This window comes from Podarcis raffonei, chromosome 14 (genome assembly GCF_027172205.1).
Source record: "Podarcis raffonei isolate rPodRaf1 chromosome 14, rPodRaf1.pri, whole genome shotgun sequence".
NCBI lineage: Eukaryota > Metazoa > Chordata > Lepidosauria > Squamata > Lacertidae > Podarcis > Podarcis raffonei.
In genome coordinates, this window is record NC_070615.1 from 20685305 (window position 1) to 20700089 (window position 14785).

The 14785-nt window shown below is 45.0% G+C and overlaps 1 protein-coding gene across 2 annotated transcripts in view; it reads right to left on the bottom strand.

Moving 5' to 3' along the window:
- Positions 1–14785, bottom strand: part of LRRK1 (leucine rich repeat kinase 1) — an 82949-nt gene that overhangs the window by 56371 nt on the left and 11793 nt on the right. The window contains exon 2 of one of the 2 annotated variants that reach the window (XM_053364882.1): positions 14007–14218. In XM_053364882.1, the coding sequence (XP_053220857.1) occupies positions 14007–14073 (67 nt within the window). In that variant the 5' untranslated portion in view covers positions 14074–14218. Of the gene's footprint in view, positions 1–10804; positions 11105–14006; positions 14219–14785 lie in introns of those variants that run through there. The other variant, XM_053364883.1, reaches the window with a different exon arrangement.

The following is a 14785-nucleotide window of genomic DNA, read 5'->3' on the forward strand; positions in this document are numbered from 1 at the left end:
GGACAGGATGATCCATCAAAGCTGGGGAGATGGCATTGGCTCCAGGTCTTTACGCATGGTAGAGTAATACCCAGAGAGGCCAGACCATAGCTGTCAACTTTTCCCTTTTCTTGCAAGGAATCCTATTCAGAATAAAGGAATTTCCCTTAAAAAAAGGGGAACGTTGACAGCTATGGGCCGGACTCCATTGGAAGAATCCGAATCCAGTGGCAGGGAGGTGAACCAAGGAAGTAGATGACCACACTAGGAACTAGACTTGGGGTGCAGGCTTCAGTGGGGTGCCAGCACCACCTTACCCTGAATTCTTGGGTAGATGCTGGGGTCCAAGGAAGGGCCCACCCTTGATGTCTGCCCTCCTTTCCTCCAGTTAACAACAACAACAATATATTATTTCTACCCCACCCCTAAGGCTGGGTTTCCCCAGCCACTCTGGACGGCTCCCAACAGAATATTAAAAACATGATAAAACATCAAACATTAAAAACTTCCCTAAACAGGGCTGCCTTCAGATGTCTTCCAAAAGTCAGATACAGTGGTACCTCAGGTTAAGTACTTAATTCGTTCTGGAGGTCCGTACTTAACCTGAAACTGTTCTTAACCTGAAGCACCACTTTAGCTAATGGGGCCTCCTGCTGTTGCTGCGCCACCAGAGCATGATTTCTGTTCTCATCCTGAAGCAAAGTTCTTAACCTGAAGCACTATTTCTGGGTTAGTGGAGTCTGTAACCTGAAGCGTATGTAACCTGAAGCGTATGTAACCTGAAGTGTATGTAACCTGAGGTACCACTGCAGTTGTTTATTTCCTTGGCATCTACCGAGAAGGCCCTGTGCCTGGTTCCCTGTAAGCTCACTTCTTGCAGTTTAGTATTCAACACAGTGCCAGGTGGCCAGGTCTATCTGTCATTCCAATTTCCCACAATGCCTCAAATGTAGCATCTCTGTGTGGGGCATTATTGAAAATTTATATGGTAGCTAGGTCTCTGTCACTCAACCAGGTCTTAAGTGCTATTTCTGCCCACTGCTGACACAACATAAAAGAGCCCCGGTCCCTCGGACAGAAAAGGGACCCTCAAATCTAAGGCTGGGAAGCAGGCAAAAAGTTCTGCTCTGTTGACCAGGTAAAGAGATGGCTGGTCTTCTGATATGCATTTGCAAAACTATGCCAGGTGAAATCTTAAATTCCAGGGTTTGGCTGAGAGTGGGTTGGAAGGAGGGTGGAGGGTGAGGTTTTATTAATATTACCAGAAATATAATGGATCTAGCATGTTAAAATTTGCAATGAACTTCAGCATCTGAAACAAATCCTTTACCACCTCTGTCAGTAAAGAAGCAAAAATAAATTGGGCAAAGTAAGGAGAGGCATAAAATAAACTCTAGTAATATGATGCATCTTATGAGGATACATAGCTCCATTCAGTGAAAGCTTATCAAAATTCCAGTCCTCTCCTGTTCCTCACATTAACCCTACATACTGAAAGGTTTATCAAGAGATATCTTAAGCTTGCTACAGAAGTTGATCAGGCCCAGATTCCAGTGAACCCCCAAGGACAACCTGTCATTTGGGGGCAGCTACCATGGATGCGGGTGGTGCTGTGGGTTAAACCACAGAGCCTAGGACTTGCTGATCAGAAGGTCGGTGGTTCGAATCCCTGCGACGGGGTGTGCGCCCGTTGCTCAGTCCCTGCTCCTGCCAACCTAGCAGTTCAAAAGCACATCAAAGTGCAAGTAGATAAATAGTTACCACTCTGGCGGGAAGGTAAACAGCATTTCCGTGCGCTGCTCTGGTTCGTCAGAAGCGGCTTAGTCATGCTGGCCACATGACCTGGAAGCTGTACGCCGGCTCCCTCAGCCAATAAAGTGAGATGAGCGCAGCAACCCCAGAGTCGGCCACGACTGGACCTAATGGGCAGGGGTCCCTTTACCTTTACCTTTACCATGGTGCGCTCTCTCTCTCTCTCTCTCTCTCTCTCCACATGCCATTGTGCTTGTTGGTCTATAGCAGCCTTCACAAACCTGGTGCCCTTCAGACATTCAGCTGCCCAAGAAATTTGGAGGGTACTAGGTTGGTGACGGCTGATCTATAAGGCACACCCAAAGACAGTGATAGGAAAAACTTGAGCATGGAGTTTTGAGAGACAGGATTTTAAATGCAATATTCCCCCACTTCCTGGAAAAAACCCGCTCTAATAATATAAGCAGTTTTTAATTCCGTTGTGCCCCAGCTCTGCGTTTAACCTAGTTTCAACAGTGCAAAACAACCCAACAACATTTGCATGAATCTCAAAGAGTCGCTGAAAAAAATATGTACAGCATAATTAAACGTATTACGCAAACACAGAAAAAAATAAAATTTTGTTGTAGAGCTTAATTAATGTTGTAAAGCTGGCATCTGTGGGCAAAACTCTTCTGCAGAGGTGTTCCTTAGTGTCTGCAGGGTCCCATCTTCTGACTAAAACTAGGCTTTGAAGAAGCCCCCTTTAGCCAAAAGGATGTGGTGACTCTTTTATCAATTGGCTTCTTTTACAAGCTATCCTTAATGCTAGTGTACTAAGGAACAAAAAATAGAGGAATTGTGATAAACTGCACATTGCAACACACATATTCTTTACATTGGGAGTAGGTGGTAGAACTCTTGGTGATGTGCAAAAGATCAGGAAAAGTACCTGATTCTCAGTTGTTTAACAATGGCAATAACACCAACAAAATGACTTTTCCCAGTTAAGGTATACTGCTGAAATGAAGGACAATAACCAGGTGTGTGTGTGTGTGTGTGTGTGAGAGAGAGAGAGAGAGAGAGAGAGAGAGAGAGAGAGAGAGAGAGAGAGAATGGTTCAGTTCTGGTACTGAACACCAATTCCTCAGCTCAGAATGTGCTCAGAGGCACCCTGATCTAAATGCATGCCTTCTGGTAGAACATGGGGTTCTACAAACAAAAGCCCAAGCAAACACCCCCTATTATGCCTGAAATCTGCGCGCGCGCGCACCCCCCCCCCCGCTTTATGGCATGAACATTAAAATGACAGAGTAACATTCTTTAGTGGGGGAAAAGCCCAACTGTCTGTCATTCTCTAAATATAAAGCATAACTCTTGATTTGTGTGACATCAATACGAGTCGTTTTAAGAATTCTAGAGTTCTGAAATACCCACTTTGAAGGCTTTTATCACCATCTCTTATTGCCTTTATTTAGCACTCTGGATGGTTTTCTGGATGGATTTACAATTTCCCCCCCATTTTTATTTGCAGGAAATAACTATATATATGATAAAACACAAAGTCAAGGGAAATGGAGCTGCTTCCATTGCAATCCCCATCCAACGGCCACCTCGCGCAGGGAACTCACCTTGTCATTATTCGGAAAGGCAGCTCCAAACCCCTCTGAATTTTAAGTCAGATTTGAGGCAGCGCAATCTGCAAAGTCCAATGTAAGCTAAAAGGCCATTAACCCATCACATGCTGCAAGGAGCGCTCCCCATGCGCTCTCCCATGCGCTCGGCACCTTGTGGCTGAAAAGGAAACCTTGGTCTGAAATAATTACAGATAATTTTTCGCTTTGGTGGTTAATGGACATCTCTGTGTTCCCCTTGGAGTGAAACCCAAGCTGTGGGTTGTGAGATAAATAAGGCAGCAGAAAAATGGGAGTGGGGTGGGGTGTAGGGGGGAGGGAGAGCTTGCAGGGTTACCTCAGACATCAAAGTCCTGCATGACACCAGATGGCTGGGGCTGCAATTTATTGGATTAACCTTTTCCTGTTCCGATACTTGATTGATCAGAAGATGAGCAAGCCAGAAAAAGAAAGCAGCGGGTGTGTTCACGGATTTCAAGAAATAACGAAGTACACTGATGTAGATGTATGAAAATTAAACTAGATTTAGGCTGAAACCCTTAAAAAAAATTATCAAACAACTTACTAAGGAGTTTGCTTAATCAAGGTTTACTTCCAGACAATGATTTGCATAGGGATTGCCCTGGGAGTCTGAAATCCCAGGCCCACTTACCTGGCAAGTAAACCTTGTTGCACACAGAACATATTTCTGAGTAAATATGAGAAGGATTAGTGGTGCAGAAAGGCAAATATAAACTCTGGACTTGGTGGGTCTCGTGCCCCTCTTTAGTTGGCACCGTTCTGCTTCATGTACTTCACACAATTTGGGAAGCTGGTCTTGTTAGGTTCAGAGGATAGCTCCTTCACATTCTGCTGGTGGCGCCCTGGACTTCTGTCCCAAACCCATGGCCCCACTGGGCAGGACTGTTCCGATAAGATTTGAATTATAGCATCCAAAAACACAGCCGGTCGTAAACAATTGCCCAACAACAGAGGCGATTTCTGCAGCTACTTCATGCTCTGCAAATGCTCCCAAGGCAACAGAGATTGGCTGCATACATGCCATTTATTTAAAGCACATGAACCCCTCCCCCCAATCCTGGGAACTGTAGTTCACCCTGCACAGAACTACGGTTCCAAGTACCCTGAACAAACTACAGTTCAGAGGATGCTTTCGAAAAAGCCATGTGCTTTAGGTGTGTGGAATGGCTGTGAACACTGTTAAAGATAAGTTTTATTTAAAATAACAATAATAAAAGTGGGAGGTTTTTATATCTATGGACAACTCGGTATCTGGAATTGTAATAATAATGTATAATAATAATTTATTATTTCTACCACGCCCGTCTGGCTGGGCTTCCCCAGCCATTCTGGGCGGCTTTCAACAGAACATTAAAAACAGAATAAAACTTCAAAATTTCCTGAAACTGTAGCTGGACTGTTGCATTGATGCTCTTCTTTGTAGTTGTTTGTTTGTTTGTAGTTGTTTATTTAATTTGTATACTGCCTTTCATCTGCAGCTCTCAGGGCAGTTCACAACGTAAATATACAATATAAAAGCACAAAATACATGATTGAAAACAGGAACAAAACAACCTACAAACCAATATCCCCCGCCTTGTAGAATTAAAATATCCCCAGATGATACATGGCTCCTCTAGCGAAGTGCAGCTGTCCATGTTGATCCTTGACCAGCAAATATTTGATACTTGACCACACACCATACATTTAAAACATATGACTACCCACACAAAGCATCCTGGGAACTGTAGTTCACCCATCACAGAGCTACAATTCCCAGCACCCTTTTTAAAAATAAAAAGCCCAAGGTGTTTTGGGGGGAGGTTTGGAGGAAGCTGTGAGCTTTAAAAGTACGGTGTGTCTGCAGTCACAGACCCTTGATGCTGTTCGGAAACCTATTCAGGCATATTACAGGCAGTTATGACAGACAAGCCAGCTTGCCCGATCGCTGCTCTACTTCCCTCTGCGACATGTAGATACAGTGGTACCTCGGGTTACATACGCTTCAGGTTACAGACTCCGCTAACCCAGAAATAGTGCTTCAGGTTAAGAACTTTGCTTCAGGATGAGAACAGAAATTGTGCTCCGGCGGTGCGGCGGCAGCAGAAGGCCCCATTAGCTAAAGTGGTGCTTCAGGTTAAGAACAGTTTCAGGTTAAGAACGGACCTCCGGAACGAATTATGTACTTAACCTGAGGTACCACAGTAAAAGGCACTGTCCTGAGATGCACATTTTGTTTGGAAACTGTTCAAACTAGGTTGCTAAGCAGAATTGGGAATCTGGAGACTTATCTCACTGCCACCAGTGCTTTAAAAACTGCGCTGGCTCCAGGCCTGTAACAAGGCTCAATTCAAAATGCTGGTGCTCGTCTTTAAAACTCTTATTGTACTTTAAAACTCCCAGTACGTTTCTGAGCACAATTCAAAGTGTTGGTGCTGACCTTTAAAGCCCTAAACGGCCTTAGCCCAGTATACCTGAAGGAGTGTCTCCACCCCCATCGTTCTGCCCAGATGCTGAGGTCCAGCTCTGAGGGCCTTCTGGTGGTTCCCTCACTGTGAGAAGCAAAGTTACAGGGAAACAGGCAGAGGGCCTTCTCAGTAGTGGCACCTGCCCTGTGGAACACCCTCCCATCAGATGTCAAGGCAATAAGCAACTATCTTACTTTTAAAAGACATCTGAAGGCAGCCTTGTTTAGGGAAGTTTTTAATGCTGTATTGTGTTTTTAACATTTGGTTGGGAGCCGCCCAGAGTAGTTGGGGAAACCCAGCCAGATGGGCGAAGTATAAATAATAAATTATAATAATATTATTATTGAATTTCTATCCCATCTTTCCTCCTAAGGGAGCCCAGGGCAGTGAATGTATCCACAATTTAAGGAAACAAAGAGAGAACAGAAATATTCTAAAACAGTGAAAACGTTCTAATTTAGGGTTGCCATATTTCAAAAATGTAAAAACCAGGGTACCCCAAAAGTTGTTGAGCTTTTTCAACTGACTCGCCTAAGATCCAGGAAAAAGTGCCGCCTTTCGGAAATCCCCCCCGGATGTCAATTTTGCCTTTGAAATCCCAGTCGTGTCCGGGAAAATCCAGACATATAAATCTAATTGGCTTAAGGCCAGGGTGTGTGGGCTGGGGGGAGGGGTAATAACCTCAGTTACTTTCAGTGCTTTTCAATAATACTTGTGGATCCTCAACCCTAAGCTAGCAGGTTCCTCAGCAATGCTCTCTTCTCTTTGCTTTGTTCTTGCCTGCCTGACCCGCCCTGAACTTCAAATCTCCATGGGTCTGTTTTCCGGGAATTTTCCTGATCTCTTTGGCTAGTTGCCAGGCTACACCACCCACATCCCAGCTTGCTTTTTTAATAAAATGTCAAGAAAGAAGGTGATGAAAAAACTGAAAATGACTCAGCTCTGGGGTGGAAGTTAGGCTGTGCATCTTGCCTCCTGGCCTCAGCCCAGTCCTGGGAGTCTGCAAATATTCTTAAAACTGCAAGCAAATCCTGTTCCAATGTCACTGTCAGTTCTCCCCTCCCGCTCCTAAATTGAGATGCATTCATGAAACATGCATAAAGGTAAACAGCTCTTGACAAGCCCTTTCATGTTGCATTTCCAAGGCAGATTTGCCTGCACAAAGGGAATAGGGGATCAAAGCCCCTGAAAATGTAGCCAGCAAAAAAATAAAAATAATATGGAGAAGGCAATTGCTGGACATCGGAATAAGTAGTCAGTCATCAGTTGCCAGAGCTCGACCACAGCCTGGAACTTTGCAGTTAAATTCATTACCAACTTCCTTCACTCAGACCCCAGGAGACCCTAACCTCTTCAAATCACTGGACACTGCTTTTGCCATGAGCGTGATACATTTAAGGCAGCATGGTACCAGTTAAAACACTCATGGCTCTCCATTCGCATGCCCCATCCTGGGAACTGCAGTTGGTTAAAGTTGCTGAAGGTCGGTTGGGAGAAACCTATTACCCCTGGGAGAGCTACAATTCCCAGAGTTCCTGGGAAGAAGGAACTGATTGCTAAACCACTCTGAATATTTCTTAATAGGAGAGCTTTCCTTAGCCTGTTCTTTATACAGCTATCCACCCCAGTTTTGATGTCTTGTTAACAGCCAGCAAGTTATCTTACGCAAACTCTTCAATGCTGCGAACGTTTGGAAGCTCCTGCAGCCAATCGGAAGCCCCGGAAGCCCCGTTGGACGTTCGGGTTCCAAAAGAAAACCAGAACACTCACTTTCGGGTTTGCGGCATTTGGGAGCCAATTTGTTGGGGAGCCAAGGCGTTTGAGGTCCAAGGTACTGTTTAGGGAAGCTTTTAATATTTGATGAATTATTGTATTTTAGTATTTTGCTGGAAGCTGCCCAGAGTGACTGGGGAAGCCCAGCCAGATGGGCGCGATACATACATACATACATACATACATACATACATACAGTGGTGCCTCGCAAGCCGAAATTAATCCGTTCTGCGAGTCTCTTCGTCTTGCGGTTTTTTCGTCTTGCGAAGCACGGCTATTAGCGGCTTAGCGGCTATTAGCGGCTTAGTGGCTATTAACGGCTTAGCGGCTATTAGCGGCTTAGTGGCTTTAAGAAAAAGGAAACAAACTTGCAAGAACTCGCAAGCCCATAGGGAAATTCGTCTTGCGGAACAACTCAAAAAACGGAAAACCCTTTCGTCTAGCGAGTTTTTCGTCTTGCGAGGCATTCGTCTTGCGGGGCACCACTGTACATACTACGACTGTATACACATAGTAAACACCCTCCAGACTGGTAGCTCTCTCTCCCTCTCTCTTTTTTGGTGGGTATATCCTGCAAAGACACACTGCTATTGTGTCTTTGACACAGTAACAGTGCATTAGTGCTAGATTTATACCAGGCCGTCCACACGCCATTCCATTTCCTTAGCTGTTCTGCAAAGCTGCCCCCATGCTATTGTATTGCCACCATCCGGAGGGGCATTACTGAACAACGCTGCAACGAAAGTTGGATCCCCACCCTCATGCATTTGTGGCAATGAAAGCTTGCAGGATTTCAGCAGGAAGTTACGAGACATGAACTGATGGGAAACGAAGCGGAATGCTTGCCCCGGAACTTTTTCAGGCAGAAACAGTACTGAAAATGGGACCGCGTATAACGACCCCGATACCATCCTGAGCACAAATAATGACGAATGCACAATGAAAAGGACATCTCAAAGGGTCCAGAGGCTCTGACTGTTACTCAAAGCACAGGAGGGGAATGGAAGGCAGAATTCGATGCAAATAGTTACATAGCTTTTTCAGAAGTTCTGCAAACTCTTTAATACAAGACAAATAGGGATTCTCAGAGAGTTCTTGCCTGGAGTGATTACCAATGTTCTCTTTGCATTCCCTGGTTGGCTGAATTTGCAATTCAAATTGATAATTTTTATGTAACACAAGTCACGGTTGATCAAACTCCAAAATGTACACAACACTTCCAGGCTGCAAAAGGGCAGGGTTTTTTCTCTCTCCAGATTTTCAGTTAAGCAGTATTTTGTGCTAATTAAATAAGAATAATGATCAAAACGTTCTGCTCCAAGTAAACCCAGTTCAGTATCAAAGTGAATTTCCACAGCCAGGAAGTTCCCAGTTTTAAAAAAATCTCACAAGAGCTGTGAGCTCCCTCGATTGCTCTCTCTAAGCTCCAACCTCATTTCCTCACCTCATCTTCCCTCTTCAAATGTTATTATTGACCTACCTCACAGGGTTGCTGTAAGGATTTGTAATGAGTATCGAGGACTCTAAAGCAACATACGGGTACTATGTAATTATCACAAATCAAACAAATCTGCAAAAATTCCGCCTTTAAAAAAAACCTTGCCAACCTCAATCTCTCGTTCTTATGGAGGTGTAAAATTGCATCTGGGCTGCTACCACTTCAGGCTGCAGATGGGAGTCTCACATGACTGAACTCTCTTCCATGCAAAAATCCTCCCTGCACACAGGAACCCTAGAAACCTAGGGTTCTAAATTAGCTTTCTCTGTGAAATGCTAATTTTGTATGGAGAGAACCACCAAGGTACACTCACACCTGTAATCTAAAGATGTAGAGCCCTCACACATTGCTTAGCGACAGCTGGGCCTGGGACATTGTCAGGAAATTATATATTAAGCCGCCTGGAGGAAGTTAACGAACGGAAACAGCTCAGCAAGTGGAACAGAAATCAACTCCATCCTCATTTAAAGAGTCAGCACAAAGATTAGTTTCACCCAGGGCTTTTTTTTCCAGCCGGAACTCACCCAGAACTCAGTTCTGGCACCTCTCAGATGGGCACCATTGCTATTATAAGAAAAAAGGAGGCATGCATGAGCTCCGACACGTTTTCCTAGAAAAAATAGCACTGGCAGGACCATGTTGAGAGCCTCTTTCCATCTCTCTAAATGCTTCAAGACAGCCACTTCAGCTCCCTTGGGAGCTATCCTCTAATCTCCTTGACCACCTTCCACTTTCACCTGTCCTGGGGCAAAACCTGGCGACAGTAAGTGGTTGGCAGTGGAAAGTGCAGGCGTGACTGAACAAACATGGCAAATATTGTCATGGAATCATAGAATCACATCCAACTGTAGGGGAAGGGACCATGAGGATCAGTCCCTGCAGTGCAGACATCTTTTGCTTGTACAATAGCTGTACTATTTTATTCCGCATCAAGCACACCAGGGCATAGCCAATGCAGATTTTGGGACTTCAACTCCCATCAGCCTCAGCCAGTGTGGCTAATAGTCAGGGATAATGGGAGTTGTAGCCTAAAACCTCCGGAGGGCGTCATGTTGGCCACCCCAGATATACAAAGAGATGTTCAAATGGTAACAACCCCAGATATACTCAGAGATGTTCAACATAAAACGAACCCCGCTGGATCAGGCCACTGGCCTATCTAGCCAAGCATCCTGTTCTCAAAACAACCAGCCAGATGCCTATGGGAAGCCCATAAGCAGGACTCTCCCCTCCTACGGTAGTACCCTGCAACTGGTATTCCAAGGCATATTGCCTCTGACTGCGGAGGCAGAGCTTAGCCATTGTGGCTGCTAATTGCTGGTGCAGTCCAGTTATACAGTCCAATCCCACGTATGCTTATCTGAAAGGAATTCCCACAAAGTTAAACTGGATTAAGTCTAAGGTAAATGCACACAGAGTGACAGCCTTGATCGTTTCTTGTCCTCTATTCCTCTAACAAAGCAATATTCAAAGTGAAACAAATCTCAGTCATGCCCTGATGAAACACACCTGCTATGTAACACTAAATTTGGGAGAGATTCTCCCCCTGGAAAAAAGTGCTCATTGTTATAACAATGTCAGATCCTTTGTAATAAGTTCCCTTTTTTTCAGAGTACCTTACTGTTTTAAGGCATCCGGTAATTATTACGTTCATGGTTCAACACGTACACGTACATACACAGAGAGACACCCCAAAATGAGTTTTTAAGATATAGACTCACTGCGAGGTGGAAACAGAAGCCTAGAAAGTAAATACCATCCACGCTCATGGAGACATAGGGATTTGCCCTAGCCCTCTGTGATCCCCGGTGAGAAAAGACCTTTGATAAAAAGCTAAAAAGCACCAGGATAAAAACCAGTCAGAATTTCTTTGCGATCGCTCAGGGAAATCTGCAATTGCACCACTGTCAGAGCTTTCATTTACGCCTGGCTCACAAGCATCCAAAACGCATCCCTTCCCCATTCATAAATATATCTCGTTAACGAACGGCAGGCTGCAAAGGAGTGAGAACGGAGAGGTATCCACAAACACCAGAAGTAGAGCTGGCAAGGTTTCCTTATGGCTTTCTTGCAGGACCTTTGTTGTCAGAGCCGAGACAAAACGTCTTTCTGCCATGGTTTCCATAACGCGACACCCACGTTGCACACTGGTGCTGTGACACAGACTGCGATGTCTGCTGGCTTCTCCTGGAGGTAGGGAGGGAGACTGACAGCTTGTAAGGTCGGTGCCTGATTAAAGCATGAGGGGGAGCAGATCTGGATTTGACAGAGCAGGGCTGAAATTAGGGCTAGCTCAAACGGGGCATTGGGAGTGTTTTGGGTTGGAGACACAACCTATGGGCAGTGCCATGATCCCTGTACCCAACAGTCAACCGGACACTGAGTTGGAGGCTACAGGGGCTCTAGATGGGAGTGCTGGGTTAAGGGCTCAGGCTGACTGGGGAAAAAAGAGAGACCAGTGTGCATTAAGTAGCTGGACAATAACTGCCAGTAAAATGTAAAGGTAAAGGGACTACTGACCATTAGGTCCAGTCGTGACCGACTCTGGGGTTGCAGCGCTCATCTCACTTTATTGGCCAAGGGAGCCGGCATACAGCTTCTGGGTCATGTGGCCAGCATGACTAAGCCGCTTCTGGTGAACCAGAGCAGTGCATGGAAACGCCGTTTACCTTCCCGCCGGAGTGGTACCTATTTATCTACTTGCACTTTGATGTGCTTTGAACTGCTAGGTTGGCAGGAGCAGTGACTGAGCAACGGGAGCTCACCCTGTTGCGGGGATTCGAACCACCAACCTTCTGATCGGCAAGTCCTAGGCTCTGTGGTTTAACCCACAGCGCCACCCGCATCCTAATAACTCCCAGAGGAACCTCCAAAACCATCAAGACTGATCCATCTTTCCCTGAAAAGCCATATGCTGCCCACTGCATTCCAGCAGTCCAGGAGTGCACTAGGAGGGAGGCTATGGAACAGAGGAGGAGTGGCTGCCTTCAAGCCAGAGGGTTGGCCCTTTAAGGCTCTGAAGTTCTCTCAAGGGGGTGGAGCCAGGAGGAGGCAGTCTTGGGACAGAGGTATAAAAGGCCTCAGTGTGCTCCTGACCTTTGTTGGAGCAAGTTGCTCAGCTGGGGCAACCTTCAACCCGCCTTGCTGCTTTCCCTATGAGTTCTAGCATCGGGCCAGAACATCACAAGGGCACCTCTGGACTGTCACTACCTTGTGGGAGGGATTCAAGGGCATGCCATGAAATTTAGATTTGCACAATTGAAGTGAATTAAAGAGCCCCAGCACCCTAATACAAGAAATCCACTTTTATAGTGGTACCTCGGGTTACAGACGCTTCAGGTTACAGACTCCACTAATCCAGAAATAGTACCTTGGGTTAAGAACTTTGCTTCATGATGAGAACAGAAATCAGGCGGCGGTGGTGCGGCGGCAGCAGCGGGAGGCCCCATTAGCTAAAGTGGTACCTCAGGTTAAGAACAGTTTCAGGTTCTGAAACCTCCAGAACGAATTAAGTTCTTAACCCGAGGTACCACTGTACAAAGAAATGGACTTTTTGCTGTTGGGAAAGTGACAAGGAAATGGGTGGGAAGATGTATAAACACCCCACAAGCAAATCAGGATGAGTGATCATTATCATACAGCCTCCTGGCAAACAAATCAGAATTAATGCTCAATAAATAGGTCATTTGGTGAAACCCTATGAAGAACTTGTTCACATCAGCACTGCCTATTTTAAGCACTCTTTAAGAGTTGTCGCTCCCCCCAAATAATCTTGGGAATTGTAGTTCGTTAACGGGGCCAAGAGTTGCTTGGAGGCCCCTCAGAGAGCTATAATTCCCAGCACCCTAAGCAAACTACAGCTGCCCTAGGCTGTCTTCCCTGTTCCTCTGTGGCTCACCTGGGCTGTGGTTTGGGCAAGCTGTCCATTATGTTGGCAAGTGGCCGGAAAAAGCAAGCAAGCAAGCTTGCTGTTGGCGAGGGCTGGGCTGGGCTTCTTGGCTGGCCCTTCCCTATGGGTTTCTTTGGAGGGGGGCAGTGACATGAGACTGGAAGGAAGGGCAGAGAGTCAGACAGGGCGGCCTCCTCCGCTTCTATTCTCCACTGTGGTTTTGTCAGCAGTCTCCAGAGCCGGAGACTGGCAGCGGTGAAAGACCTCACCCCAAGAGTTGTGGAAGAGGAGACTGATGATGAAGCTGGGTCATTACATATCAATTTTTTTTTACCATGCCTCATCCAATTTTCTACTGTATATAATTTTTTAATTACATTTTTTGTTTTACAATTTAAAATATTCATTTTACTTCCTTAAGATATCAATGTCTTCCCTTCCTCTCTTTCCATGGCTCATTTTACATATCATATACATCCCTGCATATTTTATAAAAACTATACCATTCAGTATTCCATTATTGCATCCATCAAAACTTACTTACACTGTTGAATATATCTTAATGCTGCCAGCGTTTTCAGCTGTACACAATTATTTCCCATATATTCAATAAACTTTTCCAATCTTTTTAAAATGTATGTTCTTCTTGTTCTCTTATTCTTATTCGTTTTCCATTTTGGGGCTAACCAAACACGGGCAGCAGTAGTAGCATACATAAATAACCTTTTTTGACACCTGGGAATTTCAATCTGAATTATCCCCAACAGAAAGGACTCTGGGGGTTTTTGGGGGGGAAAGTACTTTTAAACATTTTTTTCAATTCATTATGGATCATTTCCCATCATCCAATTTTCTTAATATTTTGTATACTTGTTGAATGATACAAGCTAAGTTTAAATTGTTTTTTTTTTAATCTCATCCCGTTTGTGAGTTATGAGGGCTTGGTATTTCAAAGACCCTAGTATATACATATTTACATACAGCTGCATGGAATTGTCAGAATTTGCCTTAGGCAGGAAAGGTGTTTCATTTACCGTCTTGTGCCGCCATGTCTCTCTTGCTGTCGTCCTCAGAGTCCTCTGTTCCCACGCACCAGTACATTTTGGGCTGCTGCTCGGGCGTTTCGAGAAATCTACTTTCTGATACATTTAATATCCAAAAATGAAGTTGTCGAAACTCAAAGGCGAGTGTCCAGCTTGGAGACTTGGGAAATCCTCGTTATGTAGCTTGGAAGAGAGTTGTTTTTCTTTAAAAAGGAAAAAAAATCTAAATTAATCCTTCCAGCAGGTCAGGAATTAAAAACACCACGTTTTCTCCTGTCCCTCAGGATTCTTTGTTCCGTACATCACTTAAAAACAGTTATAAATAACTTCCTTACGCAGAAGCTTTAATACATTGCAGCAACAGGTTCTCTGGAGTTTCACGCTCTACATTCTTGTCTAATTTTTATTCTATTTTTATGGTGCATATATGCAGTACTTTTTTTCTATAAAAAGACTGTTTAGGGGTACTCTCATCTTCCTACTCATATTGAAATACTGCCCCTCAATGAGGCCAAACTTAGATTCACAAAATGTTTAGCGGTATATGTAGCCCTGCATCCCCCCCCCCAAAAGCACTGCCTATATGTATTGATGGACGCGGGTGGCGCTGTGGGTTAAACCACAGAGCCTAGGACTTGCCGAGCAGAAGGTTGGCGGTTCAAATCCCCGCGATGGGGTGAGCTCCCATTGCTCAGTCCCTGCTCCTGCCAACCTAGCAGTTCGATAGCACCTCAAAGTGCAAGTAGATAAATAGGTACCGCTCCGGCAGG